Here is a 26,248-nt window from a genome sequence, read left to right on the forward strand (position 1 = left end):
ATGCTGTTTTTTACTTAGTGTTGTTTCAATTGACAAGCACCAATAACTATTCTTGACGAATCAAAAACGTACTTAGCGAACAGAAAAAAATAACTAAACGGTCATATAATTTATTTTGGCTTTCGTAGTCATCATTTCACATCATAGCATGCTGGTGGGATAATAGGACAGTCAGTTGCTCAGAGTGCTCGCAGATACCTGCCGCATTGACAAGAAACTTGCTTAGAAGATGGACTCAGCTTTTTCAACCCTTTCGTCTTTTCCCACCGGCGCTTTTATGAATGTCTGTACGGTCGGTGACGTTCATTAGCAACGTGGTAGCTAGCTTCTCGATAGATCGGTCCTCTTCGAGTATAAACGACAGGTGATTTATAGGAAGCCGAAGCTTCCAAAGCAGGTGGAGGCGACGCTGGCGAATTTATGATTGCTGATGCAGGGTGCGATGGTGCTGTGCCAGGTTCATCCGTATTGATGGTCGCCCTGAAGCCATGTTCGTCAGCAACATAATCAACTCTTCTCGTAATCCCATGAGGGTCCGTGAATGAATATGAGCCCTGTAGAAAAAGCAGCATTTCTGATATAGTCTTTTATTTTCAAAATGGTGTTGTGATACATTATTATTTATCAAACATCGAAGTCGACTAAAGAACATTTTTATTGTAAGATTTTTCTAAAAAATGACTAGCCAGAAACAATGAACGAAAATACGCACCTGCTTTGCAAGCGGTTCCAGGCTTACAAGCTATGAAAAAAGTATTAAATTGTGTCAAATATCACTATAAGAAGTCAATCATTTGCAGTATTTATATAGATACGTTCTGCAATATTTCACTAGGAAAATCTAGTTTCCGGTTGAAATAATAGCAGTAGTACAACTAGAAATTGAAATCACAGCTATAATACTTTCGCTTTTAAATATTCCCATGGCTTCTTAACGTACTTTTTTTCGGTTGTGTTCATCCGATTCTTCATGCCGTGTCATTTTCGTGCCGTACTCATCAATAGTGTCGAATCCAAATTGATACGGCTGTGGTGGATAGAATGGTTCTAGTGTGGGAATAGGATCAGTGGCATCATCAGCCAAGGCCTTCGGATGTACATGAACGCGCTGAAGCTGAGGTGGATGATAAAAGTGATTTGAGGGGCCAGTCTGCCGGGAAAAATGATGATCACGGGAAACAGCGGCTGAGAATCCGACAAACGACGCAACTGAGCCCAACAGTGCAATCTGAAAAAATGTACCAACAGCGATCTAGTTCAGAATTTAAACGTTAATGCTTTCGGGTCTAGTGTCACAAGGTATGGACGTACTCGAAGACGTAGATAGTCCATTGAGCTGTCGATAAAATGTCCTCAAGAAGTGAAACATAGAGCAACATTGAGGCTAAGAAAAAAAAAACAACTTTAAGCACACCGTTGACACTTGGATGCGATAAAAGGTACATTCCATTTGCTTATAACCTGAGGTCTCATTATCTGTCAAGTACAAGTCCTACAACTGCAGTTTTACGTAAGTCGTATGTATATATGCTTCCCTACATCAAACACCTCAACACGATTCCCGAGTCTATTGAGTACCTTTATCATGGTGAATTTTTGCTTCGCTATCTATCCAGTTTCTTTAGCGGTGACACTTCTAGCGTCACTACGCGATAACCCACTGCTTATATGTCAGATGTACCACAGGCTAACCCTTAAAGGAACGGGTTAGCTGTCGGTGCTTAGTATCTAGTGGTTCAATAGGTAATGCCTGAAGTCCCTTGCCTCACCGCTGCCTCCACCCTGTAGTATTGCCCTAAGTTAATCACATTCATCTTATGTGTTAGCAATCTGCGTGCCCTTGGGGAATGAAGTCAGGAAATAGCTCTCGTAACGGCAATGCCAGTTTGGTGAGGTTTTGCCAGATGGATTGACCAACCGTTAGGTACCGCCATTGTCACCATTGGCATATGGACAACGACCATGTCACGAAGGTGTCGTCTTGAGCTTTTTCTTCTTCAACTTCTTCTTCTATCGCTTCTGGCTGATGTTTTGCTGCATAACAGTCAGCGCCAATATTATGTCCAAGTGGCGATCAGTCGTTCTATGTGAGCCCATAAACTATGCGCGATAGTCGCTACGTCCAACGAATGTCGCACTAACAAAGTGATCCCGCTAACGTTTTTGCTTCTGCTGCTGGTGGCGCTATAACATACAAGGACTGCTTTTATCTTTTTTGCTTACTTGCTTGCGTTGTTTTCTTTTCTTTGCATCTTTTTGGCACCGTGCGCGAAGCGAGAGTGGCTAAATAGGGCCAGAGGTCCTTCTTGATGTTCACGTCAACGATAACGGCGATAAATCTAGCCGCCAATAGTGGCAGGAACAGAAATACAACAACAGCAGTGGAAGCTACGGCAGCATCAACAAATCAGGGATATCAACAAACCACACAAAGCAAAGGGTAATACACAAATTTCCTATCAGATATGCTTACGGATGGAGCAGCTCATTGGCGGTATAATATATACGCAGGGGTCGCTCACCGCTAATGAATAAGTGTGCCAGCAGGCGCAACAAAAGTATTGAAAAGTTGCCAATAAGAAGCATCTACGCAAGTGAAGTCATAGCAGTCAAATTATACAGCAGTAAAGAAAACAAAGAACATCGGGGGCTGTTTTCAAAGGATGAAACGAAAAAAAAAGCTCCATAGAATTGTCAGTTTCTTGTATACATCACATATATATATATATATATATATATATATATATATATGTCAATAGAAGAGATACGTACTGTGGGAAAGACTGCATGACTGGGCACAACATGGCCAAACAGATCCGCATCTCGAAATCATTGTTTTCAGGTAGTACTAGTGTGTTCTTGGTTTGTGGCTTACTCTGACTATATATATATTTTTGCATTATGCTATTAAATACGCGTTAAAAATGCTTTTATATATGTTAACAGTACGTGCCCTTCGAACAGCGCTAGTAAAAGGGCAAAATTTGCTTATATTTAGTTTATTGTATTATATATGTTGGCTTCAAAGGAGCAACAAACGAGGAAGTATTAATAGCTACTCCATTCTAGCATCTTCTTTTTTTTAGCCTTTATTGAACAATGTGCACAAAGACATGCATATTTTCCAAATTTTGGTTCTTTTGGTAATGGAAAGGGTTTAGTACAAAAGTAGCCTGTATAAAGGGTGAAGATCTATTCCTGCACATTCCTATACTGCACATTTATGGATTCCTTCATAGACGTTCTTTATCATAACAATTATTATAATCATGCTTAGATGACGTTCTATTTTCAAAAAGTTTGTAAACACTTGCTTGCATGGCGACAAACGAAATTCCTTCGAGGGCATCAGGCACAATTTGGTTTATCCATTCTTTTTCTCGGTCAAATATGTTTTCTATTTTATTTTGCATTCTGCTTTATTTCACTTCGATTATATACCGTAAGTAGTAACCAACTTTCACGTATGGGCTAGTATGCAACGAACGAGCACTATGACACATTGCAAGACTTAAGTGAGATGCAGAAGAAAAAGATTTTAATGGATAACTAACTTAGTCATATTCATATATGGTCTAACTTGTAAATTTTGATTTTACTAGAAACGTTTGCCAGGCGGCATAAGTGGGATCCTCATTTACGGTCTTTCTAAACTGGCTATATAAGTTACCCCTAATAGACAAGATATTAGATCTCTTGCTTTACATAGAGCATAAGAAGTCGATGGTTAATACTGGTGTGATAGTATTACAGTAGTATTATACGACTATATGATGAAAGGTTTATGGAAAATATCTGTCATGTGTAAAGAAGCGATAGCATAAATATATCACGAATAATTCACTTCGTCATAGTAGAAAAAACGATGAATACAATAAACATATGTCCCCGTGATTGTGCAGTGGTAATGCATTTGTTTATTCAACTTAGGGATGCCTGGAAGTTAAAGTTTGAAATCTAACGCAGACGTATTTCGTTTCACGTTGGAGGCCAGCCGCCTTAAGCAACCCTTAAATCCAGCGCCAGATGTAAAATCTTTAAACATTATTTTTAAGCATACTAAAACCAAGCCGTAGAATAAGTCGACAAAATTTTTGTAGCTAAAAGGTTTTTTGTCCTATCGTATCGACAAGTGATAGCTATTTGAATATCTCACAGTGTAAAGTTACCGAAGTTTGTCTTTGTATAATACATAAATTAGTACAGAGAATATCGAGGATAACAAGCTAGATTTTATTGCGTAGTCTAGGCCTGACAAGAAAACGCTGCGCGAAGAAGGTGTTTCGCCAGAGAAACTCATTTGCATGTTAGAAAATACAAAAAGAAGACACTGTCTCGATTATATTTGACACACATGTGGTATCGCTAGTACTACACGGTGGCAAGCGCGAGAATTTAAAGCAGCATTTGAGTTATCAGTTGTTTAGACATGGCACTAAGATTGGTTGTAAATAAAATGTGTTTCAATATGACGGATCACAAGAGCCGCTAACTGTTCTAATTATTATTATCGATTTTTTGACTTGCTCAGTTAGTTATTTTTACGTGCGGTAACGGGTAAAACGGTCTGTTCAAACTTTGCAATATCAGGCTTCTATTCCTAAGGTAATTGTGCCGGGAAATCGAACCGTTCAATGGGGATATAGAATCCATCTAGACGCCTCTACTGGCGTTGCAATATTATACCACGCAAATCCATCTTTGTTGACAGCGGAATGAAATCGTTTCTAACGAAGCCTGGAAAAGTTCTTATGATTTATTATAAATTAATCGGGTTGACTGTTGTTGCTTGTCAGTACAAGCAAGTCACACTAAGCCGTAAACACGCCGTGCATTGGTTTCTCAGTTCCTGTAGTTGAGCAGTACTTCTGGTATTCACGTGGAATAGTACTGTTACGTATTGTATTTGATCCTATGGGTATTCATGTGAAAATTCTAATTGCTAAACCAACAAGTTCTTCGCCCCTGACATCCGCGTGTTAGATAATAATGTAATTTCTATAAGCTGGTTTATATAAAACAGTATGGAAATATGTATAAAAACCGTATCCATGAGGCCGCTCACCGGGACTCTGTCAGACTTAGCAAATGAATCGACTTTGTAGTCGAATCGCTCTGTTTTTCTAACCTGATTAGGTCAAGAATGCCACCACTTGCGCAGACGGTGACTCAGCTCAGATGAACAAAACAAACCAAGAACCATGCACTCCCCATATTATCTTGACGATGAGCTTGAGGCGATTAAATACCACTCGGTAAATTTCTAACTAGAGCGAATTTTCAATCTAGAACTAAAAATATTCCTTTGGCCACAGTGTCAGAGCTGCTTAATTGCAAAATTAATAACCATTAAAACAGAAAAAGGTAAAAAATTATGAAGCGCCTACCATCGGAACCATTACTCCGTTGGTTCTTTCTACTTATTACTTTAAATTAAATTAAAACGATTTCACTGTAAACAGTAGGAAATCAGCCAAATATGTACGTGTTCATCAAAGACCTTTAAATGGACCAGACACTCGTGGGGCGCTCGATTACCCATATCAACACTGATGGTGCTCCGTAGTAGAATCATAAGAAATATGTTTATTCAAATGTCCACTGCAATCAGGTTAATAAAGGGTCATTCTGTTAAGCTACAGAATATGTGTAACGCTGATGCACTGGTGTATAGCATAAGAGAAAGATCTGTAGTAGACTTCGGAGTTGCTAGGAAATACCTTGTACTCGTCATCAACACAATGCACAGCATAGGTCCTCAATAATGAGACGATGAGGCTTTTCAAGTGGGGTGACGAGTGCGTTTTGAAGGGCCTTATACACCTCTGTAGTTATGTTCGCTTGCATTTAAAGGAAAAAGAGTTAGTTTTGAACACCTTAACAAAAACAAAGTGATTAGACTATTCAGAGCCAAACGAGTACGGGAGGCACAAGTGTTTATAATAATTGGGGGAAGCACTGTAAAGCGACAGCTAAAGACAGCTTTTAGCGCGACTGGTTGCTACGTAACTTAGTGAAACCGTTTCTAGTAGGACACATTTGTTTTAGCCTTAGCGGTCACATTTGATGCGGCTATTTTTCCTTTGGAGGTGAAAGTTCTTAATGCTAAATATCGTTGCCTAATGCATTATGCTGACTATATCGACGAGCAATTTTCAAAAATGCCTTAACATTGCTGTTTGTGAAGCACGATCATCGCCTTTTTGTGACAGGACGATCTATGTGACGTTTAATGTTTTCGAAAACTGCTAGTTATCAACTTCTTACTAAATAGTACAATCGATTATCTCGGTGTGATTTAAAATTCATACAGAAGTAAAAATTTAGCTTTTGTCCTTATATATAAATAACAACAACTTAAGTAGAAATTATGTATGTCATATTTATTTAAAATAGCGTTATATACCTTATCTACGACCCGATTTGTACAACATCGTATCATATATTGCCAATTATAGCCTGTGATCATACCAAACGTAAGGATTGTTGTATGACTAGAGATCTCATCCGTTCACGCATTCGTTTATCCGCGGTAGCTTTAGGTTTCAGTGTCACATTCGTTGTGTATACGTATTCACAATGCTCCTTTACTGAGAAATAATGTGCATTATTATTATTATCATTACAAAGGTAGTCGGCGTTATCTCAGTTCATTAAGTGTTCTATATTAATCTATTTTGTGAAAAACCAGCTGCTTATCTATATGTCCCACCAACAGCGATACTGCGTATTCAATCGTATGTGCAGAAGAAAAAAGCCAACAATGGTTTTCAATACGATTGTGATACGTGTTTAAAGTCGGAATTACAGAAGCAGCTTAGCAGTTTCGCTGGCGGTGGTTACACATCAGCGTTTTCTCATTCAACTGAACGAAGTTGCCAAATATCATGAGGCTTTTTCCGTTGATGTGCCATCACGATGTGTCGTTATAAGTAAACATTAAGTAACCTTTCGCAACTGAAACATATTCAAAGTTAATCTGCAATGTGACACACAAGAATTTTATGTGGAGGTATGTTAAACAACTAGATAAATCATAATCCTTCTATCCAGTCTATAACTATTTGATGATTGAACATTCGCTTTGTTTATTCTAAATGCGCATAAAAAAAATTATCAAATGAAGTAAATTACAAATACGTTAGCGATGATGAAGTGTGGTCAGGATACGAAAATAGAAGTACTGTATAAATAAAAAATCATATACAATGACTCAAGATGTCGTTCTGTCACATCTTATGATGCTAGTTTTGTATCGAAACAAATATGTACTGTGTTTAATGGTCTGACTATTGCGACTCAGTTGATAACAGCCTGTGCCCAATATAAACCGGTTAGCCTTCTGTTATTACTGCACCATCAGTTCAGATCTTTTCCAGCCTTTCAGAAGAAGCCAAAATTTCGAATCCACTCGCAATGGATGTCATATTATAGGCTCTTACTTTACATTCTACAACATTGATAATACATATTGGCTGTGACATACCCTATATTTATTTATATAGTTCATCTACAAATATTATCGTATCAAAAGTAGAGAAACGATTTTCGAGAGAGAGAGAGAGAGAGAGAAACGATTTCGAGCAGAGACGAAGGAATTTTCGTCACACTTACTACAATTTGTAGTGCAAACAAGTGTAAGTTATCGCTGCAAAAGTGCAGCTTTAATTGTTAATCAGCGGGACAACTCGAAATGAAATTAGTTCTATAACGTAATGATAAGTGAACGAAAACCTAAATAAAAATAATAATAGGCAATTACATTTTACTGCAAACAATATTCAATACAGTTGTTTCCTAACGAATCTAACTATCTCTCCAACAGTGGATTAATAGCGGCGGTCAACTCAGGCTTACGAAACGAAGCATTATACAATCGTCGAACAAATCGAAGCAACACGTACGCACAAATAAATATCGCAAAATAGATAAATTTACTCGAAATTAATTTTGGACGATTTGATTTGAGGAGCGTTCCCCCGGGCCGCCCAATCTCGACTCGAATTTTTCGGCTTCTTCCCAACATTTTTGACAGACGCAGGCACCCTTGCAGATACTGGTCCAAATACTTCCCGATATAGTACTATGCATTAAAAAATACTTCAAAAAAACATATATACCTTCTGTACTAATTGCCTTTGTATATATTTATGTATATATAGGTATATATATATATATATATATATATATATATATATATATGAACATTCTGTGCATCTACACATTCACTTATTCTACTTATGTTGGCAGAGGCTAACTGGTTTCTAAGAGCGTTTCTCTAATTCACTGTCGTGCAGTTGAACTACAATAGGTTAAACAAAACTGTCGCTTTAATAATTTGTGTATTCAACACCGGTGTGATACTTAGGAGACTAAGTCCAGACGAGTAACGCTATCCGTATTTTTTATCTGATCGAAGCTTCTCTTTAAACACATATTCTATTGCAAGAGTCAGGCGATTTCTTTCTGCTGTTTTCTATCAGAGAGCTTATTGTTGGCACGGGAATAATGTGGGGTCCTCCCGGTAGGCCGGACAGCTGTTGCGCGCATATCATTGCAAGGTACTCATTATAACTTGGTGGAGGTGTCTCGGAACGTACCACAGATGAATAGCATGGGGGAAGGCTGCGGCGGGACGTTGGAGTAGGCGGGTAGGACACGACTGTTGGTTGATTTGGCATAGTGTCCATATGCTCTAAGTCATAGAGAAATCGGTAGATCACTGCAACCATCAGACCGAAAACGCTGACAAGGAGGATCGAAAAGTATCTGCATATGGAAAAAAGGTGCAATAAACAAAAAGCGTTAGTCAAGACCGTTTAAAGAGGATATATTCATGCCACTGTAGTTTATGTTTACTGGCATGATATACTGAAGTTCATGCGGGTGCTAGCACGACTCCAGCACTATTATTGATTGATGATTACTTTTATAAACTGAATTGACAGTGCATGATGATATTGTACGACTTGCATCGAACTTTGAAAGTAATTAGGCCCAAATAAGTCTTCATTCAGTGTCACAACCGGTGGGGTTACTACACGCTGCTGAGGTTAGTGGTACACGCACCGTTTATTGACAAAGTTACCCAGCGCGATTCCTGCGATTCCTGTGGACATCCATACAAAGTTGATTATAAAATAGGTCACTGTAGGACAGACACGGGCGCAGCTGGCACGCCAGGGTGACCTAAAATATGAAAAAACAGTTAGGTATCATTGTACACCTAATTAACTGAGTATGACTGTGGGCCTCAGTAACACATAAAATAAACGAACGTTCGTTTGTATTCACTGGCCGATCTAGCGATGCATAAATAGATTAATAATTTTATCGTGAAGCAATATTTAGAGGGTCGCTCGCATCACAGATCTCAGCTCGCCATCGCCAAAGCTACTGATTAGTTTCAGTGTTTAAATTCACGGTTTAGCCTGTTGCTATTAATGCTCAAGTATTTTTTAATATAAATGTGATTAATATCATTTATATATAGGTTGGTCATTGGTTGCGTCACTGTAGCATGAAAGATTAACGAGAAGAGCAGTCTGTTTCATAACAACAATCACGGTAATCTCTATAGGTAGCACTGGACTTAGCCAAAATAATAAAAATATGTTATGTTTGAATTATTAAATAACGTTCATCTATTTTTGTTGTTATTTGGCAGCGTGGAACAATGAATTTCCTGTTGCTTTATTCAGAACTGATCTAATTAGGTTTATCAGCATTACAAAGTCGTCTAGTTAACAGATGCCGAAAAATAAAATTGGCAGGGATCATTGAGGTATGAGATAAATGCGTGTAGTTGTAATGGTTTCCAATCATATGAGAGAAAATATAGTCACTTCCCTTGGAAACAAATGCTACAATGAAAATGAATCGATTCTAAATGATTAGAGGGAAAATTTTTTCGAAGATACCTAAATTAAGACTTCCTTTGATACTCCGTTTATAAGACTGTATTTAAATAAAGACAAATGTTTTAAGGAATTTTTTTACGTGTTAGGACTGTCAGTCTTGACCGCCAAACTTATTGAATATAACTACCAATTACAGTTTCAATTTAAAACCTAACCACTGCTTAATAATTTTCAAAATATTATTTTTATCTGCAAATAGCTTCCTAACAGTAATTCTACGTCAAATAATTTTGATAGGTATAAATTCGTTAAAGTATCGTTCGAATACGCTGCATGTAAAAAAGTCGAACGGAATAAATCTTTAGGCTGATAGCATTCCCAAAAATGCAGGGGCTCAAGGCGGCTAAAAAGTTATAAGTATGCAAGAAGTCTAACCTTTAAATCCTATCTATACCATCCAATTGGCAATTGATGTTCTCTTTTTTAAAAGCCTGTCAGCTTTTTGTAGCAGATGCCTAAATTGATAAAAAAAAAAAAGGCCTTTTGAGCCATTTATATGAAGAGAGATTTTTTGGTTTGCCTCATGAAAATCGTTTTCGGATTTTACAGAACCGCATGAAACTTGCAAGAACGTGTAGGGTCGTGATTTTGGTCCAAAAAAAAGTCTTTAATCTCGTCCGGCGTATAAACATTGTATAATAGCTGAAATTCGTTCAAATTTCAAAAATGACGCGCTGTTATTCACCATAATGAATTTGTTGTGGTGTTCTAAAAAGTACCTGTTTTTGGTTTAGCACCAAGAGTAGCGAATAAATGCATGCTTGTTAAAAAAAGAGCTTGCGAAAGTTTGTTCCAATTTAGGTGCCCTTTCCTATATATATATATATATATATATATATATATATAATTTTTCGTCGACCCTGAATAAGCATGTGAAGTATATACAGTTTCTGAATAGAGGGTGCCTTTCCATATATAAAGTAGATACATGAATGTAGTGATACGAACGACTGCTTACGCTGGGGCCGCCCCTATGCGAGGTCTGTGACCTGCTCCGTGGAAAAGCGACAACGCGAGATGTCGAAGTGGTCGCACGACCCGTGGATATCGTAGCGGGCTACCTACCCCTAGACTCAATTCACTTTTGGGTTACTGCGGGATATTTAATAGCTATACTTTTTTTTCTGTCCTGAGGGTCTAGCACCACACGTTCATCTGGGTTATTAGTGCTCCACTCACAGATCACCCCTAAACTGCGAAAATTTTTACTGCGGAACTCAACGATAACACCGAGAAATAACATCGCAGTAATTTCAGTTAACACTAGCTGCATAATAATCTTGCTTCTGTCAATTTTTTCGGCCGTCGTCGGCTATTATCTTCTGCGGAGTTGACATATATCCATTCGGACGGAAAGGGTGAAAGAAGAAAATCGCTGTCGAGAGCCTATCATTACTACAGATTAGTCTACAGCAGCGTCTGCTGTATATATCGCTGGTGTACTAATGCTAGTTGAGTTTTATGCCAGCTTACAAAAAACGTGGCAGCCAAAGACACTTAATGGATTTCTCCACGGAGTAGAAAAGGTAGGCTGATTATGAATGAATCGCGTCGCTTCTGCTTGCGTCACTACACGTAAGAAAAGGACACTGACTAAGAGTAATTTTGATCCGATCTTATTTTTATTTTAGTGAATTTTATGCTACGAAGTTAAATGGTAAAGATAAAAGTAGGTAACTTGTGCTAATGACCTTGTAATGACCTGAGAACTTGCAAATTATTTTGCCAAAAGTATCGATCAGGTTTGGGAATCACTGTTCGGATAAAGTTTTGGATCGAAGTTCGGATAAAGATTATACCTTTTTCGTAAGTACAGGTTTAATCGGCACCAGTTGGTAGTGGTAAATGGCAAAATTTTATGTTAATACAACTAGAAGACAGAATATTTAATATACGCGTATATGAAGTCTCATTACTATAGTACTTTAAAGAGTAAAATTCCAAAAAAAAATGTGTAATGTACAAATTTAATCAAAAGTCACTATCGTGCTGATCACTTTTCATGCGTTTGAACTAAAGTGGATGGATTGTAACTCGCTAATTTGCTATGATACATACTGTTGGCGCTGGTTTGTTGTGAAGTTTTGATGCAAAATTCGAATACTTCATAAAATGGAAAATGCTTAAACAGAATGAAGTCCTTCTGTAAAACATACAGTGCTTCTGCAGGCTCAGCTTCGGCGGTGTCAAAACTCGAGGTAGAGACCGAGCTGCTATTGGTTATTGTTGGGCTCGATAAAGAGTGAAGAAAGATCGAAGGTTGACCATGCGGTTGTCCAATACGGCATTCCTGTAGAATGAGGACATAGGCCAAAAGCATACCAAACAATATTGTTGTATTAGTTTCAAGCTAACTTATCTCTTTAATTCTTAACTTTAATCCATTTCACACGGTTGTCTGTTACACAGACTTCTACCAGACCAAAGCCAGTGAGGCTGCGTACAATGTACCTTTTGGGCGAAATTTGTACCGGACATCGATACCAAAGGCGCATGCAAATTTTTTGTCTGCTCTTCAAAAATCAATTGAAAAAAATATAATTAATAGTTGCTAGGTGCTATTGAAGTTTCAACGAACTCCGGCTACACGGCTGCTCCTTACAAATGAGTCAAGTAACAATCTTAAACAATTTATAAAACCTTTGTGTACTAAGCTATCAAGGACTTGTAATATGATTTTGTAGATCCTGAACAAACACATGAGACATTTAGAGTTCCTAAATAAGGGCTGTTTTCCCACACGTAAAATAAATGTGAATGTAATGATATGAACCACTGCTTACGTTAGGGCCGCTTCTGTACGAGTTCTGTGGCCTACTCCATGGAACAGCGACAACGCGAGATGTTGAAATGACAGCACGACCTGCGGACATTATGGCGTGCTGGCCACCTTTAGATTCAATTCACTCTTGCGCCACCAAGGAGTATCTAACAGGCCTATGTTTTTTTCCTTGTTTTGAGAGTCTACCACTACACATTCGTTTGTGTTATCAGTGCTCCACTTACAGACCTCCCTTAGACTACGAAAGTTTTTACTGCGAAACTCAACAATGACACCATGAAAATTGTTGAAATAACCGCAGTAACTGTAGTTGGTACTAGCTGCATAATAATCTCCTTCCTGTGCTTCACTTCGGCCGTTGTCAGCCACGAGCTTATTGTCCATCGCGCACTCCACCGTAGTGATTCGTTCGTTTTTTGAGAAGTTGTTCTGACACTCGCAAGTTGTCATGTATAGGTGACGACCTTAAAGACGATCCAGCTCTCCTCTCCGCTGCCTGGGCTGGACAGAGCTCAGTCGGTGGTTAAGAAGTCCACTCCTGCAGAGGGCCCACTACTAGATCCTAACAGGGCAAAGCGTATCTACGCTAGCATTAGCGGCAGCAATGAAAACAGTACGCTTCTAATTCGCTGCATTCACCAGGCGATCTATTTCTACCCTTAAGCAAATTTCTATCGGGACCAGCCTAAGTAAATGGTAACGTAGGACAAAGGCAGTCGCTCCATCAACTATCCGAGCTTATTGTTGTTCAAACTGACAGCTGATATTTGATGTGGCCTTATATGTCCACCGCGCACTGGCTGCGACAAATAGTAACAGTTCGTTTAGTTGCAAACATTGAGTGAGCCAGGTGCAAACCAGCAAATCAATTAGGATCAGGCGGGTCTGCCAACAAACGGAAAGACGGATTCTAGTGCACAAGGGAACGCATGTGTTCACACGTTAAGGCTTACCGTTTTCCTTCTTTTTTTCTTCGCCTTGCTCAATAGCCCCTGCGATGATCGTGAAGGTGCGGTGTTCATTCACACCAGCAAAAAGTAGTCTAGCAATCCTCTCCATTCTAGGGTTCACTATTTAGGATCGATGCTGGCGTCAATGCTGGTTGGAGGAAACACTCATGCCGACGACGATGACGCTGATGATGATCTAGGATAATATTTGTGGATCTTTTGTTCTTGTTTGAATCGAATCATGACCGCAATAGCCGTAACCGCTCCGCAGACCTGTATGTTCCAGCCTCTCTCAGCGCTATGGATAGCAACGCCCGGCGCTTAGAAACACGACGCGTTACTGCGGAGTCAATTGTTCGGCGTCCAGCGTTTGTCGTTTATTCCCGAGAACAGCAACAGCAAAAACGTTGCCTGCTTGGGTCAAGTTAGCCGCTGTTCTGCTAGGTTATGCTCACAACGAATTGTGTCTTCCCTCTTGACGAAAAAGACAACGGGATGATCATCGTTAGCACTGTCACTAGCTCGATCTACTTCGGCGTACTGACTTGAAGGTTTATGAAGCGTGATATCAAAGTGCTGGATGCAACGTTTGGGATCTATCTATAGTTAGTTGGGGTTTGGGCTATTAGACTGGGCAGTCATGCTTTTCTTTGCACCGGTTATTGTAACTGGCGGTATTTTATTGCAACAGTTGGCTAATTTTTCGCGTGCTAGCCCTCCTCTATTGCAGGCTCGCAGTCAATCCAGCTCAGCTTGAACTCAGCTTTGTTCGAAGATTGCTGGTCCTTCGCCGCTGTACCTGCCTGCTGTGGCAGGAACGTAGCCCTGCAGGCGCTGGCTCAATGTTATAGCAAGTCTGCCGAAAGGGCCTGATAACCTTTACGACATGACAACAGTGGCAGCGACGATCGAAAGTAATGGCGAGTTACTACCACGAACCTACACATGACTGAAAGCGAAATGCGACGTTAACTATAGAGTCCTGCTCCTTTAATCTATGCGTTTTGTTTATGCATTCCTCTGTAGTCTGTTGACGGACGGAATAGACATACTGGCAAAACTGGACTCCATATATTACTATACATATTCTGTCCGACGCGTGACGGAAGTGCAACAACTAGTAACCAGAATACAGTAGATGCTGGCAGATTAACATATTATCGTTGTCCTACAAACATATTTTCCGATAGACAATCTGTCCGTGTACCTTTTGCCTTAATAGCCTAAACAGAGCGTTGTATAGCTAGTGCTTAGTGTAGTGTAGCAACTTACTATCGCAACATTAAGAAGGAAGTTACTTCAATTGTAGCCCGGGGCAGATGTAAAAGGGGACACTTACGTTGAGCTGAACTTGAAAACCCGAAAGATGGAAGCTGTGGCTGATCTCACATGGTAAAGGAGCCTCGAATTAATGAGGTCGTTTTTGATTAATCGGTAGCTATCGAGATCCTTGGAGTGGCAAGATACCTCACAACGTCTCCTCTGAGTGACATTTTTAACAAAATAGTGAAGAAAGGCAAGCACAAAATGGCAAAAGGTATTCGTTCTTCAAGATCGTCGAACGAAGGTGCAAAGGTCAAAGGAATGCGACAGCTATATTTGTCCACAGCCTGCAGCGGAAATAGAAGAAAGGCATATTTCAATTTAAAAAAATATATATAAAAAGCTTGAGGCTTTCACTATAACGTTATCCAATTCTATTGACCCATAACTATAGTTAGAATAGATGGATTGTGCTTTGAAGCGAAAGCTTCTTTTGCTAAGGACATTATAAGATAGTCAAACAAATATTGAACGCTTCGTCCGATCTTACCAAAATGTTCACTTGCCACGAGGAGCTATTTCAGTTTTTACAATATTTTACGTTTATCTGTACAAAATTTCAGGTCAAATATCTGTTTCCGAAGATTTTGAACTGAAGATTAACTACCACTTCGTATCGTGAAAAAATGAATACCTTTCTGATACTTTTACTCTACGAAAGGCCTTAGGCAACAAAGCTCTTACGAAGTATATCCCACTCACGGCTTTTCCACTCCTAAGTCGAATAGCTGTTAAGCAAAATTAACCGAACAATTGACCAGTGTACGCGGGAAAATTATATCAATTGTGCGCAGAAAATCAGTAAGTACATGTCGAACATGATTTTGAGATGCACTGTTTTCTTGCTACCGGCTGACATACTTAAAAGGCATCTTGAATAGAACATGTTTCAATGTACGCCGCTTTAACTTGACAAATAGTGACCCTAAATTGAAAACTTCTAATTTTATAGGCGGACAAAACCCCCGTGTGCATGTGTGTGTGTCGACGCCTTCCAACGACCAGGTTGTGTATTATGGATTTTTTGTTTTTCTAGCTTGATAGCTTCACTGGATCAACGCCAGCCGCTCAGATGCTATTTATAAACCTAGTGGAGTGCTTGCATTGAGCGTATAGCAAGCCACGCCAGACTTTATTATTATTATTATTATTAGTGTTATCCTATAGTTCTAATCTATATGATAACACAAGACGCTGTACTGCAAAGCGACAATCGAATGTTGCAAGTTTGCGTTGAAGCTATATTATTGAGTTTCATCATAAATAGACTCTACACCAAGTTAGCGGAGTTCTAAGCAGAGTTTAGATAACGCTCCCACCAAAACGTCTAAATTTTTTTATCTGTATGGCTGTGTTTAAATGATAATCCTCAATGCTATTACTACATTTAAGGCGCGTGACCGTTTAAGCGTACGATGAATTATTCTGCTTAGAAAAACATAACGGGTAAAGGCTATTTTGATATCATGATTTAATGTCTATGGCTATATGGCTTATGTTTATATTTCCCTCGTACTATGTACTCCTTGATAACGTACACTAGCTATCGGCTACTCAGTATTGGAATTTCCTAAAGAACACAGGTTTAGCCTGTGATGAACCACTTAGGCAAGCTAATGTATGGAATGATGAAAGCGTGTATGAAATTTATCTATCACCACAACGATTACTAGTGCTAGATGTATGTATAAGTGCATATACGCATGTTAGTATGTATTGCTCATCTCGACGGTCCTACAGACGCTGTCGTTATCTGTGCGACGGCGTTTTCCATCGATAACCGTAAATGGCTCGCATCTTTACAATAGGCTAACTGTCAGTAGATCACATTGTTGGGAGTTGTGAGTGTATGCTGTGTTTGTGTTGTCAACAATGGCACTTAAGGCCAGTGACACTCCCTGTGTTTTCAACTCAAGGTAGCGTCCTGCTTGTGACAATCGATTTTCCATTTTTTCCTCATTCGTGGCTGTCCCGATTGCTTCGCTATAGTCTTTGTTCTCCATGACATGAAAAACAGACAATTATCCTTTGTCAATATTGAAATCGTGCTTAGCTTTGTACCTGTCAACTGACACAATATAGCACTATTAACTGTGCATCATGAGCCGTGACGAATACGTCGTTGTCTAACTGCATTTGAAAGCACAGCTTTCGATCTAACCGGGAGGGTCAGCGCGCTCGGTGTCGGCTATTCGACCAGCATCGAACTATTGCAATGTGATATATACACTATATAGTATATATATGTATATGTGTGTTTATATATATCGCAGTTGATATTTGACGACCGAGCAAAAAGTTTGGTGGGAAATGGCGTCAGTTTGATTACTACTACGATAATATAGATGCGGGGTTTCTGACCGGGTAACAGTGTGCAGGGTTAAGGCAAATCCAGTCTAAGCATTATTTCGAAAACGGAAGTGCTCCGCAGAATTAGCTCAATAAAGTAACTTCTGGTACATGATTTTTTCGTCCCATTACCACTGACTTATTCGGCTGTCTAACGACATACTATCCAGGTTTTCAAATTCTAAGAATTTGAAAACCTGGATAGTATTCTCTCTGATTACTAGTTTAGTCGCTGACATTTCATATGATGTATTATTATGTCCAATTACAGTTGTTCTATTAAGCGTTCCGTTATAACATGAAGTAATATCGGATGACGGATGGCACTGTTGCCGAATGTGATACATATATATATATATATATATATATATATATATATATATATATAGCTTGTTAAACTGAACAAAGATAAAAAATGAAGCACTTTATTAGAATGAAACATCCGTGATGCATTATCAATTATTTTCGTCACAAAATAAAGAACAGTCCGCAACCGCAAATCGAACGTGGCTGCAGCCCAGATATGTGTCCTAACATCGAGCTGAACATGGAGTCTTTAATTTAATTTTGCTTTGTTCGACCAAATCATCACGCTTAAATTGCCTTTTTACCTTTATGTTAAAATGAAAAAAAACATGCCGTTTGATAGCGTATGCTCAGTTTGTAACTAAGTTGTGGCTTATTTAGCAAGAAATGACGAAGGTAACTCTACAGCTAAGAACTTATCAGCTCTGATTATATAACAACCAAATGATTCTCTCGAACCTCAATCCAAAAACATGCAAATATGTACAACCAGAGCCTTTGGTTGTATATTTTTACCTGTTTAGGCTTGGAACTTGTTTTTACCTGTTTAGGAATCGACCCGACGAAATATTCGTATAGCGGGGTTAAGTGGAGTAAAATTCTACTTTAATACTAATGTCCATTACCTGGAGCGAATAAGTCGTTGGCGCAGGTGCGTCGACTAGTTGTCAGTCTACTAGTCAACCTAGTAGAAAATTATTTAATGGAATTAGCCCGCCGGGGCCTACATTTTATGCTCTCAAAAGGACTATAAAAGTAACCGTGATCATCAACCCAGTCAGCGGTTAATGTAGAAGTTCGTAAATCCGTTTCGCTCATGGTTACATTCAACAGAAATGGGTTATAACAAACACAACTACAATACTTAATCTTTCTATAATAAACATTTAGTTAGAAAAAATTGAGTGCGATTCTTTTTTAGACGCAAGATCTCTTCCCAAATAACGTGCACTTCCCTCTATTCTGGAGTAACAGACATCATCTTGATGAAGGTCACATTGGTATTAAAGATCTGTTTTTCCCGGAAATTTCACAACCACCTACGAAGAAGGGTCGTCTGTACTGTAAGATTATGGCACTATTTAGTTGCAAGATGGATGCGAAGCCATGCGTCAATGGGCTTTAGTCACACATGTCGCCTCTTGTGAAATCTCATACCACTGAACAGTTGCTTGTTGGTTTAAAATGTCGATTTAATGGCTAAGGTATCGTTGCGGATACTAGTCGTGCGCCCCGCATTGCTATTATGAGATAGAATGTCTACCTGCAGTAGATTGTAGAGACACACGCTAGTTTTCGTTTTAATTGCACGCAGTTACTTATACTATAAGTTTGTTTATATTTGCTTAAAGACATCAAGTATTAAAATCAAATTTATTAAAAGGTATTTCTATGGACTGTCGTCATTGCCCTTTATTATATTTACGTTAGCTTCTAAGGCTTAGTCAATCTTAGAACTCGAATATCTTGTAATGGACTTACTAGAGCGATTTATTATGGATTTCGACAAACATGTGCTCTGAAAATTATTTCGGTCGAATTACAAAAACGCACACTACAAAATCTTATATGTAAAGTAAAATTGTGTCTTCAGCTGTCAGGCGAGCCCTAACAGGCAGCCCGCACAGGGTTTTTTTCTGTTCAAGCATAGCCTAGACATTGACAAACCTCACGAAAAGTTGACTATCTTTATTACGGATGGAATGACAGATGTTCACGTGCGTCGATTCTGACCTACGAGTGCATCCATACATCCGATGCAGTACGCACATAATTCTCAATAGGTCCATCACTGCGCTTATGCAAAATCTAGACATTAGCTATTTGAATAGGCGCTATCAGGGTGTCATATGAAATGTCGCTAGGTTGTCGCGAATCCTTCCCTCACCCGACCGACGAGGATTATTACATCAAACGAGCTAAACCTCAGCGCCACCGCACATTTAAGAACTCACTCTTTGTCAAAAGCGCTCCGTAGGTCGACCGGTGGGTCCATGGGCAATCATGATATGGGGTTCCGGCAGGCCGTTACGTCTAAACTGTGTGTCTTGCACTCAAAAGGTGGTCCGGTGTTGGAAATCTGAGTGGAGGTTTCCCGAGTTTGCGAACGCCGTTTACAGCACTAAGCACACAGGCAATTTAGACTACGGTATAGTGATTAACGACGTCGTTGTTGGCCGCAGCTGCAACGTTGACCGATATGGCGGATTTCCATCTCCATTCCATCCAGGGAACCGCTATCAAACTTTCGTTTCATTGGACCCTTGTCGCGATTGCTCAACCATTTCCACCATTGAGGCAATGACTCCGCTGGCGGAGTTGTGGGAGGCGCCTTCAGTAGAGGAATGGCTGATCATCCCGAGATACCCACCTTTGATTTGGATATCATGGATTTTGTGCAGCTTTCACATGCCGATATGATGCAACTAGGAGCACTTTACACCGCAGTGGACATCGCTCCAACAGTGGTTACCCAGAGACCATTGACTTTAAATCCTATTGGACGCCAGTCGAGCACGCCGGTCGCGCGCATCCCTCATAACGCTCCCCCAATATTGCCGGGAGAGCGCAAGTATCAGAAACGTCAGCTATCACAATATGGGCGCCAGCAACGAAAACGACTTCATATCACCGCATCGGACGTGTCGACATCGGCTGTGCACTCTGGCTTTTATGGGCCGCCCTTTGAAGAAGAGGCTAAAGTCGCCAAAATGACTAGCGTCACCATCACTCCGAACATCGGGATCATGATTAAGGTCGCAACGCTATTTCAGCGGAACGCTACTGCCACATACAGTATACAGTTGAACGGCGATCCAAATGGCGGGCCGCAATCTCAAAGGCCTGACCGCGCGTTAACTCCGAGAGGAACTAAAATCAGCAGCGACAAGTCTTTACGCCTGGAACCAAATACAAATCATCAGTCGTTATCTGATGCGGTTCTCTTAGCGAAGCAAGCCTCGAGATTGAATCACCAAAATCCTACAATCGTAAAGAGTGAAAAATAAAGTTTTTTCGAAAACGGATGCCGAAAATCCAGCTGGACCAAGAGATAAAGGTCGTCTGCGTGGAAGATCACCATGGACAGCATAAGCATACAACAATATCAGCCCAGTGAAAAGGCTACAGAGTATACGATGATGACCCCTGCCGCAGTTCCTAGCCGTTACATAAATGGATAGCTTCGTACATATATTTACAAGATTTAGTGCTAGTTGTACGTTATCGATTTACAACTACTGTGAATAAACGAGGGAGGTCGGATTTTACGGAATGGGATCGGATTTACTTCCTTATGTAAAACGTGCATAATAACGAAGTAGGTGCATGCCAATGTTATGGTTGGCAAATGTCGTAATATATATATAATATTTTTTAAGTGAATGTATTTTCTTTAGACATAAGAATCGACCCGTAAATTGTTTCCCGGTGTAATAATAAATAAGTGGATAATGTAAATAAGTGGATATCCATTAGATCAAGAGTCAAGCTAAGTTTGCATGCATATATATATACAAAATTTGCGGTTAGCAGATACACGTCGAAACTTCGTCAAGAGTAGTTACGTGACTTTCGACACGTTCAACAAAATGCTTCACAAGACGGCTTAGGGTCTATACACATACAGATACAAGGCCCGGTAATATGGCTTTGTAAGACCAAATGTTAATGGAATGGACAGGTTTTTTTATTTCCTTTGTTTGGTGCTTCTATAAAATAGGACGGCACTCTAAAAAAGCTAATTGCCGAGGCCTTCCGCTTTATTGAATCATTCTCTCTTTTTTCCTGCCTAGAATAACTAGAAGTGCTTTGTCCCAATATTGGCCTATTTGGCTAATAATAGCCAAAGCTTTTTTTTTGGGCTTCTGTCGGGAAACAATTTAGACTATAGACTCAGTGACACGTTAGCTCTTTGGGATAGACATAGTATATTAGGTCTAATAACCGATAGGTGAGTAGGTTGTTTACCAGTGAATTTACAGCCCAAATCTTAGCCAGTTCATTCTAGTATATATATATATAAATACGTATTTTCTTCGTGATCAAGACGAATATTATGTTTTTATTTTTACCCTGTCGAATGTTCGCCGTGTTGTGTGTCTCTTCTTTACTTAGGCCTATTTCTGATAACAAATAAGTAAAACTAAGGAAAAGGAACAAAAATAGATTCAGTCACCTCTGTTGCGACACTTTGTAGGACACTAGCTGCACTAAGAATGCTTCTTGGTTACCGAAATTTAGTTAAGGGAATGTACTCGTGCCGACACCCACCAGTTTTTACATTAACACACCTTGAATGACCATTTCAAAGTTCAATAATGTGATAATGCTGCTACATACAGATACCTACTCAGTAACGCTATGCTACTCTATACCGGTGAAAGTGTGCATACAAAAGTTGATATTGCGACAAGTCAGAACCCACTCACGTATCTAGTCATCGACAATCCTCACTCCAATTTCCAATAAACCGTGACAGTTTTGGCACTTGTTTTAAAGCAAAAACAAAATGTTACAAACGTTTGCAAATTTCTTCATTGCTATTGAAGGGCACGATCGTTTAGAATGCTTTTCAGTTCTCTCTAATATGTACTTATAGGTAGCAGGTTTATATAAAATTAGACAATGTATTTTATATTATGAAGTGTTTTTAAACAACTCACCATTTACATTCATCAGTGAAACCCTCTCATAAATACGTGTAGAGCGGGGCTACAACGTGGGATGTCTTCATTTTTGAAGCTATTTTCTGACAGTCAACCGTACTTGTCATTGCTACAGTAACTTTCACCCTTTCGTCAAATTCATCATTGGCAGAGATTCTAATAGCGGGCGGTACGTCATGTTCTGCGGCTGAGATTGTGCCAGTTTTGTAACCATACCTCATCGATATACAGATACTTGTCGCGTTACCAATAACCATAATTAGCATGAGAAGCCAAGTCACTTGTTGCGCTATAAGAAGACCTCCATAGAAGCCAACTGCGCAAGATACAATTACCCCCAGGCAACTCCAATAAATTACATTTTTGTTTGCCAGGGACAACGAATCTTCCGAGCCCGCACTACTCAACATATTTGCTTCGTAACACAATACAATTGTTAACACAATCAATAAAAAAATATGATGAGCACAACTACGAGCTTCCTGTTATCAACTTTCATTTAAACGCAGTATAGATGTTGTTGAGAGTAATCCGCAAAGGGGTTCACGCCGATTCTGATTTTTCGCCTCTAAACTCAACACGTAATTATCAAAATAATGCGTTGCAATGCGTGTAGTTAGCTAGTGTGGAGGCAGCATGGCGAATCACTATGGCGCTTCGCGATGGGAGTAGGCTAATGCTTCCAATGGAGGGATTTTACAACGAAACGGTAGAGATTAGCCAAAAGTCCATACCTTAATGCCAATAAACTCGAGCTACAATACGAGTCAACATATTTAGCTAAGTAAGTGCTACGGCAGAGTTTCACTGACGCCAAATATAATTAAAAAGTACGCCGTATACAACTAGCCTAGGTTTAATATTTCCCCATTTAAAGCAAGAGCTAACTAATATGGCGTTGTAAATTTTAATTGAACTTGGAGGACACTAGATAAAAGGAACGAAGATTTGATCGATCATTTCAATATGGAAAGTTGGGTTTCTAAGAGCGAACGGTTTTCAATATACATATATACAGTTGTTAGTTCGTGGTACATGCGGTAGCGTATGGGTACTACACTGCCGGTATTGGTTGTGTGTGTTTAGTCAGAGCGTCATACGAAGAACATTGATAATTTCTCAGTTTTTAATCTGCCTAGGAAATCGAATTCGTGATGAGTATTAATCTGCGTGTATTTAAAAGAACAAATGATTCCACACGATTGGCTTCGGATTGTTCCAGTAACTTACTATGGTGGTTATCGATTTGAGGTATGGCTTGAGGTGGTACGAAATGCAATTGACCAATTACATTTAGAACAATGTTTTTATCAATAATTTCGAGATTAAAGCTTTGTAACCAAGTTACCTGTAAAGTAGCGATAACTGTTTGGGCAATATTACAATACCATTAACTAGCCATCGATCGCTTTCTAGGCCGGTGTTTCGAGGATGTGTTGAGACACCGTATGGATCGAGCAAGCCCGAGTCATCTAAAGAACAACTTACAAGCCATGATCGCTATGTTTCCGTCGATGTCAACCAAATGTGCGTCGATCGAAAATGCGCTCGATTATCAGGCAGGCAAACAGCACCAAGGACAGTACCCTCAGAAGTACATTTAATAAAAATATTGACGGAAAGACGGATAACAGCGCTTCTCTAATTATACTTTCATTCCAGGTAGCATTAGTTGGACACAAAAGATGTTCGATTGCACGTCCTGTAAAGTTTTGTAACTGACTGATAGAACTACAAGCGGCAACACTCACGCGGCAAAGCCCCATTATCGATGAAAATATATGAAAAAACAAGCCCGTAGTTTCCATTAAAAAACATACTGGTGCCGTACGCGGCATATTTGAATATCGAAATGGAAACAGCTGCAACGGCTTCAATGAAACCTATCTCGAATGAAATACCTATTTTGAGTAACTAGTTGAAATTGAACAACAGACAGTGGAAGCCGCCGGAACTAAGCTTTACGACGGTTTTTAAGCTAAACGTGCAGGAGTTTCCGTTTGACATTCTATTCGACAGCTATCTTACTGCGCACATTTCATAGGTGATCTAACTATAATATACTATAACATATTTAGGCGGAGAACACAGTCGGCTAACCTATGGTAGAGTTTACTGTAACACAAATACATTTTTCTATTTTGAACTTTTTTATTAGTGCGACATTTATGAATTGTGCAAAAGAGGAACGCTTGGCAACCACTGCAGATTTCTTAATTCTCTTTCAGATGCGTTAACGTTCGATAACTTCCAGTGTGATCAGTTTATGTATGCGTCGTTTACACGTGTTAAATTTGCCGAATTAAGAATGGCATGATATTGCCTAAAAGACCTAACATGGCTCGAAGTACCTATATAAAAGTATTTAATTTGCGAAAAAGATAAATAGATAGCAGGATAAAATTTGAAAAATGAAGACTAACATCAATATGGAAAATAGATACATTTGCCTATCTTGGTATAGTGCATTTTAATTATTGGTACTTACTATCAAAGGATCAATAAACGAAATAACTATGCTTTTCGAAATGTGAGACGGTCCTGTACAAAAAAGCTGAAACGGAGAATACTTAGCTGATTTGAGACGGAGGCATCGGCTATTTTTAAAAGCTACTAAAAAAGTTAAGAGCTTAAACCATTTACAAAAGCTTAGAGATTCTAATTTAATATTAAAGAAGAAAACTGAGTCTAAACTAACTAATTTCTTGCCACCCGCTGAATCGAAAAAAAAAACCTCTAAAGGTGTTTTTTCAAACCTTTTGTTATTATAGAAATTTTCCATCTACTACCTGTGATAATTTCGCGTTCGGAGTAGACCATGACGCCAGATCATAATTAATCAATTTAACCTGTTAAGAGCCGTGAAGCGACAATTAGTCAACTGGCTTGATAAAAGCCTGTTTTGTTATCAGGCTTTTATCGTACTAGTCACCATCCGCGTATCGATGACGTCGTCCAGTCAAATTTATCATTACTTAAATAATAAGGGACCATGTTCAAATCAAAATTGCCCACGCATAAATTAACAATTTTTTTTCTACAAGAATAGTATTTAGAAAAATATTTAATAATAATATGAAAATCTTACTTTTTTGTTTAAAAACGCTGGCTTCATAACTAATTCTAATCAAGGCACACTTACGTCGTTACGTTGGTGGCTACTTACGTATTGATACGCGACAATAATTATTTTAAATTGCGTATAGAGTTAAACCCCTTCGAGACAGGGACATGTGTACATTAGTTCATAAACCACCATAGGCTCAAAAAATAAAATCAACCCAACCTGGAGTTGGCATCTCCGTGCATCCTTAACGTTTCATATCACCTGTTGAACTTCACCGACGAAGTTGTATTGGATTATATCTTAATTTCGCATAGATAGGTTCGCATCTTTTAGAGGCTGATATATCTATTTGCAATAAACTGGTCAATGAGCTTTGTTATACCTAAGGATGCAAAATCCTTATGGCATGGTGTTTCTGCGAAAACTGAAAAAAAAAATAAAAATATCAAATTGGAAGAGGCAAAACATTAATTAAGCTTCTCCAATTTTTGCTAATTCACTAGAATTATATGAAGCATGACTCCGCCCCGATCAGCTATACCTGAACGCTTTTTTTGGATGCATTATTTTGAACTGTCGAGCTGTCCATAATACATAGCTGAAAAAACTTTGGTTGTTCAATAGAAGATTATTATAATAGAGCGCTCTCCTATAATTCCACCAAATGCACATTATTATTTTCTTTCTAGATGGGACTCACTTTTGACTCTCGTTCAAAGGACACTATTACATTTTGACGAACGCAAATCTGTTGTGAGTGACGTTGTTTTAGATTTTTCGCTTGTCAACACACGTTAGGATCTGTACAAGTAAAGGGTTGCCCTCGCCGAACGGCTGAATAACGGTTTAGTAGTTGAAGGGCGGTTTAATTGTCATTTATCGAT

The 26,248-nt window shown here is 39.1% G+C and overlaps 1 protein-coding gene and 1 long non-coding RNA gene across 6 annotated transcripts; one reads left to right on the plus strand and one right to left on the minus strand.

Annotated features, from left to right (window-relative positions):
• Positions 1–22,434, minus strand: LOC111254592 (uncharacterized). 3 transcript variants are annotated; one of them, XM_022815583.2, is made up of 6 exons: positions 22,295–22,434; positions 11,979–12,210; positions 9,070–9,109; positions 8,601–8,769; positions 941–1,228; positions 1–554 (listed from the first exon to the last, which is right to left on the minus strand). In XM_022815583.2, exons 1-6 carry the CDS (start codon positions 22,295–22,297, stop codon positions 276–278), a joined length of 1,011 nt encoding a protein of 336 aa, XP_022671318.2. In that variant the 5' UTR covers positions 22,298–22,434; the 3' UTR covers positions 1–275. The 3 variants fall into 3 exon arrangements, with proteins under 3 accessions (XP_022671318.2, XP_022671316.2, XP_022671317.2); XM_022815581.2 differs by lacking the exon at positions 22,295–22,434 and adding an exon at positions 12,704–15,477; XM_022815582.2 differs by lacking the exon at positions 22,295–22,434 and adding an exon at positions 12,704–15,455 and having other exon boundaries at positions 9,070–9,189; positions 12,077–12,210.
• Positions 11,274–26,033, plus strand: LOC147754542 (uncharacterized). 3 transcript variants are annotated; one of them, XR_015316827.1, is made up of 4 exons: positions 11,274–11,446; positions 15,539–15,776; positions 15,928–15,980; positions 23,714–26,033. It is a non-coding gene; the product is annotated as an uncharacterized LOC147754542 (long non-coding RNA). The 3 variants fall into 3 exon arrangements; XR_015316825.1 differs by lacking the exon at positions 15,928–15,980 and adding an exon at positions 23,437–23,548; XR_015316826.1 differs by having other exon boundaries at positions 15,539–15,980.
• Positions 26,034–26,248: the final 215 nt, after the last annotated feature.

Source organism: Varroa destructor, unplaced genomic scaffold (genome assembly GCF_002443255.2).
Source record: "Varroa destructor unplaced genomic scaffold, Vdes_3.0 BEIS01000007.1, whole genome shotgun sequence".
NCBI classification, from domain to species: domain Eukaryota; kingdom Metazoa; phylum Arthropoda; class Arachnida; order Mesostigmata; family Varroidae; genus Varroa; species Varroa destructor.

Coding starts and splice junctions, on each gene's coding strand:
- LOC111254592 (XM_022815581.2), bottom strand. CDS start 12,793: ATGTCCGCAGGTCGTGCTGTCATTTCAACATCTCGCGTTGTCGCTGTT. Junction 12,211..12,703: donor CGTACAGAAGCGGCCCTAAC/GTAAGCAGTGGT, acceptor CTCATTCTACAG/GAATGCCGTATTGGACAACC. Junction 555..940: donor ATGAACACAACCGAAAAAAA/GTACGTTAAGAA, acceptor CTTTTTCTACAG/GGCTCATATTCATTCACGGA.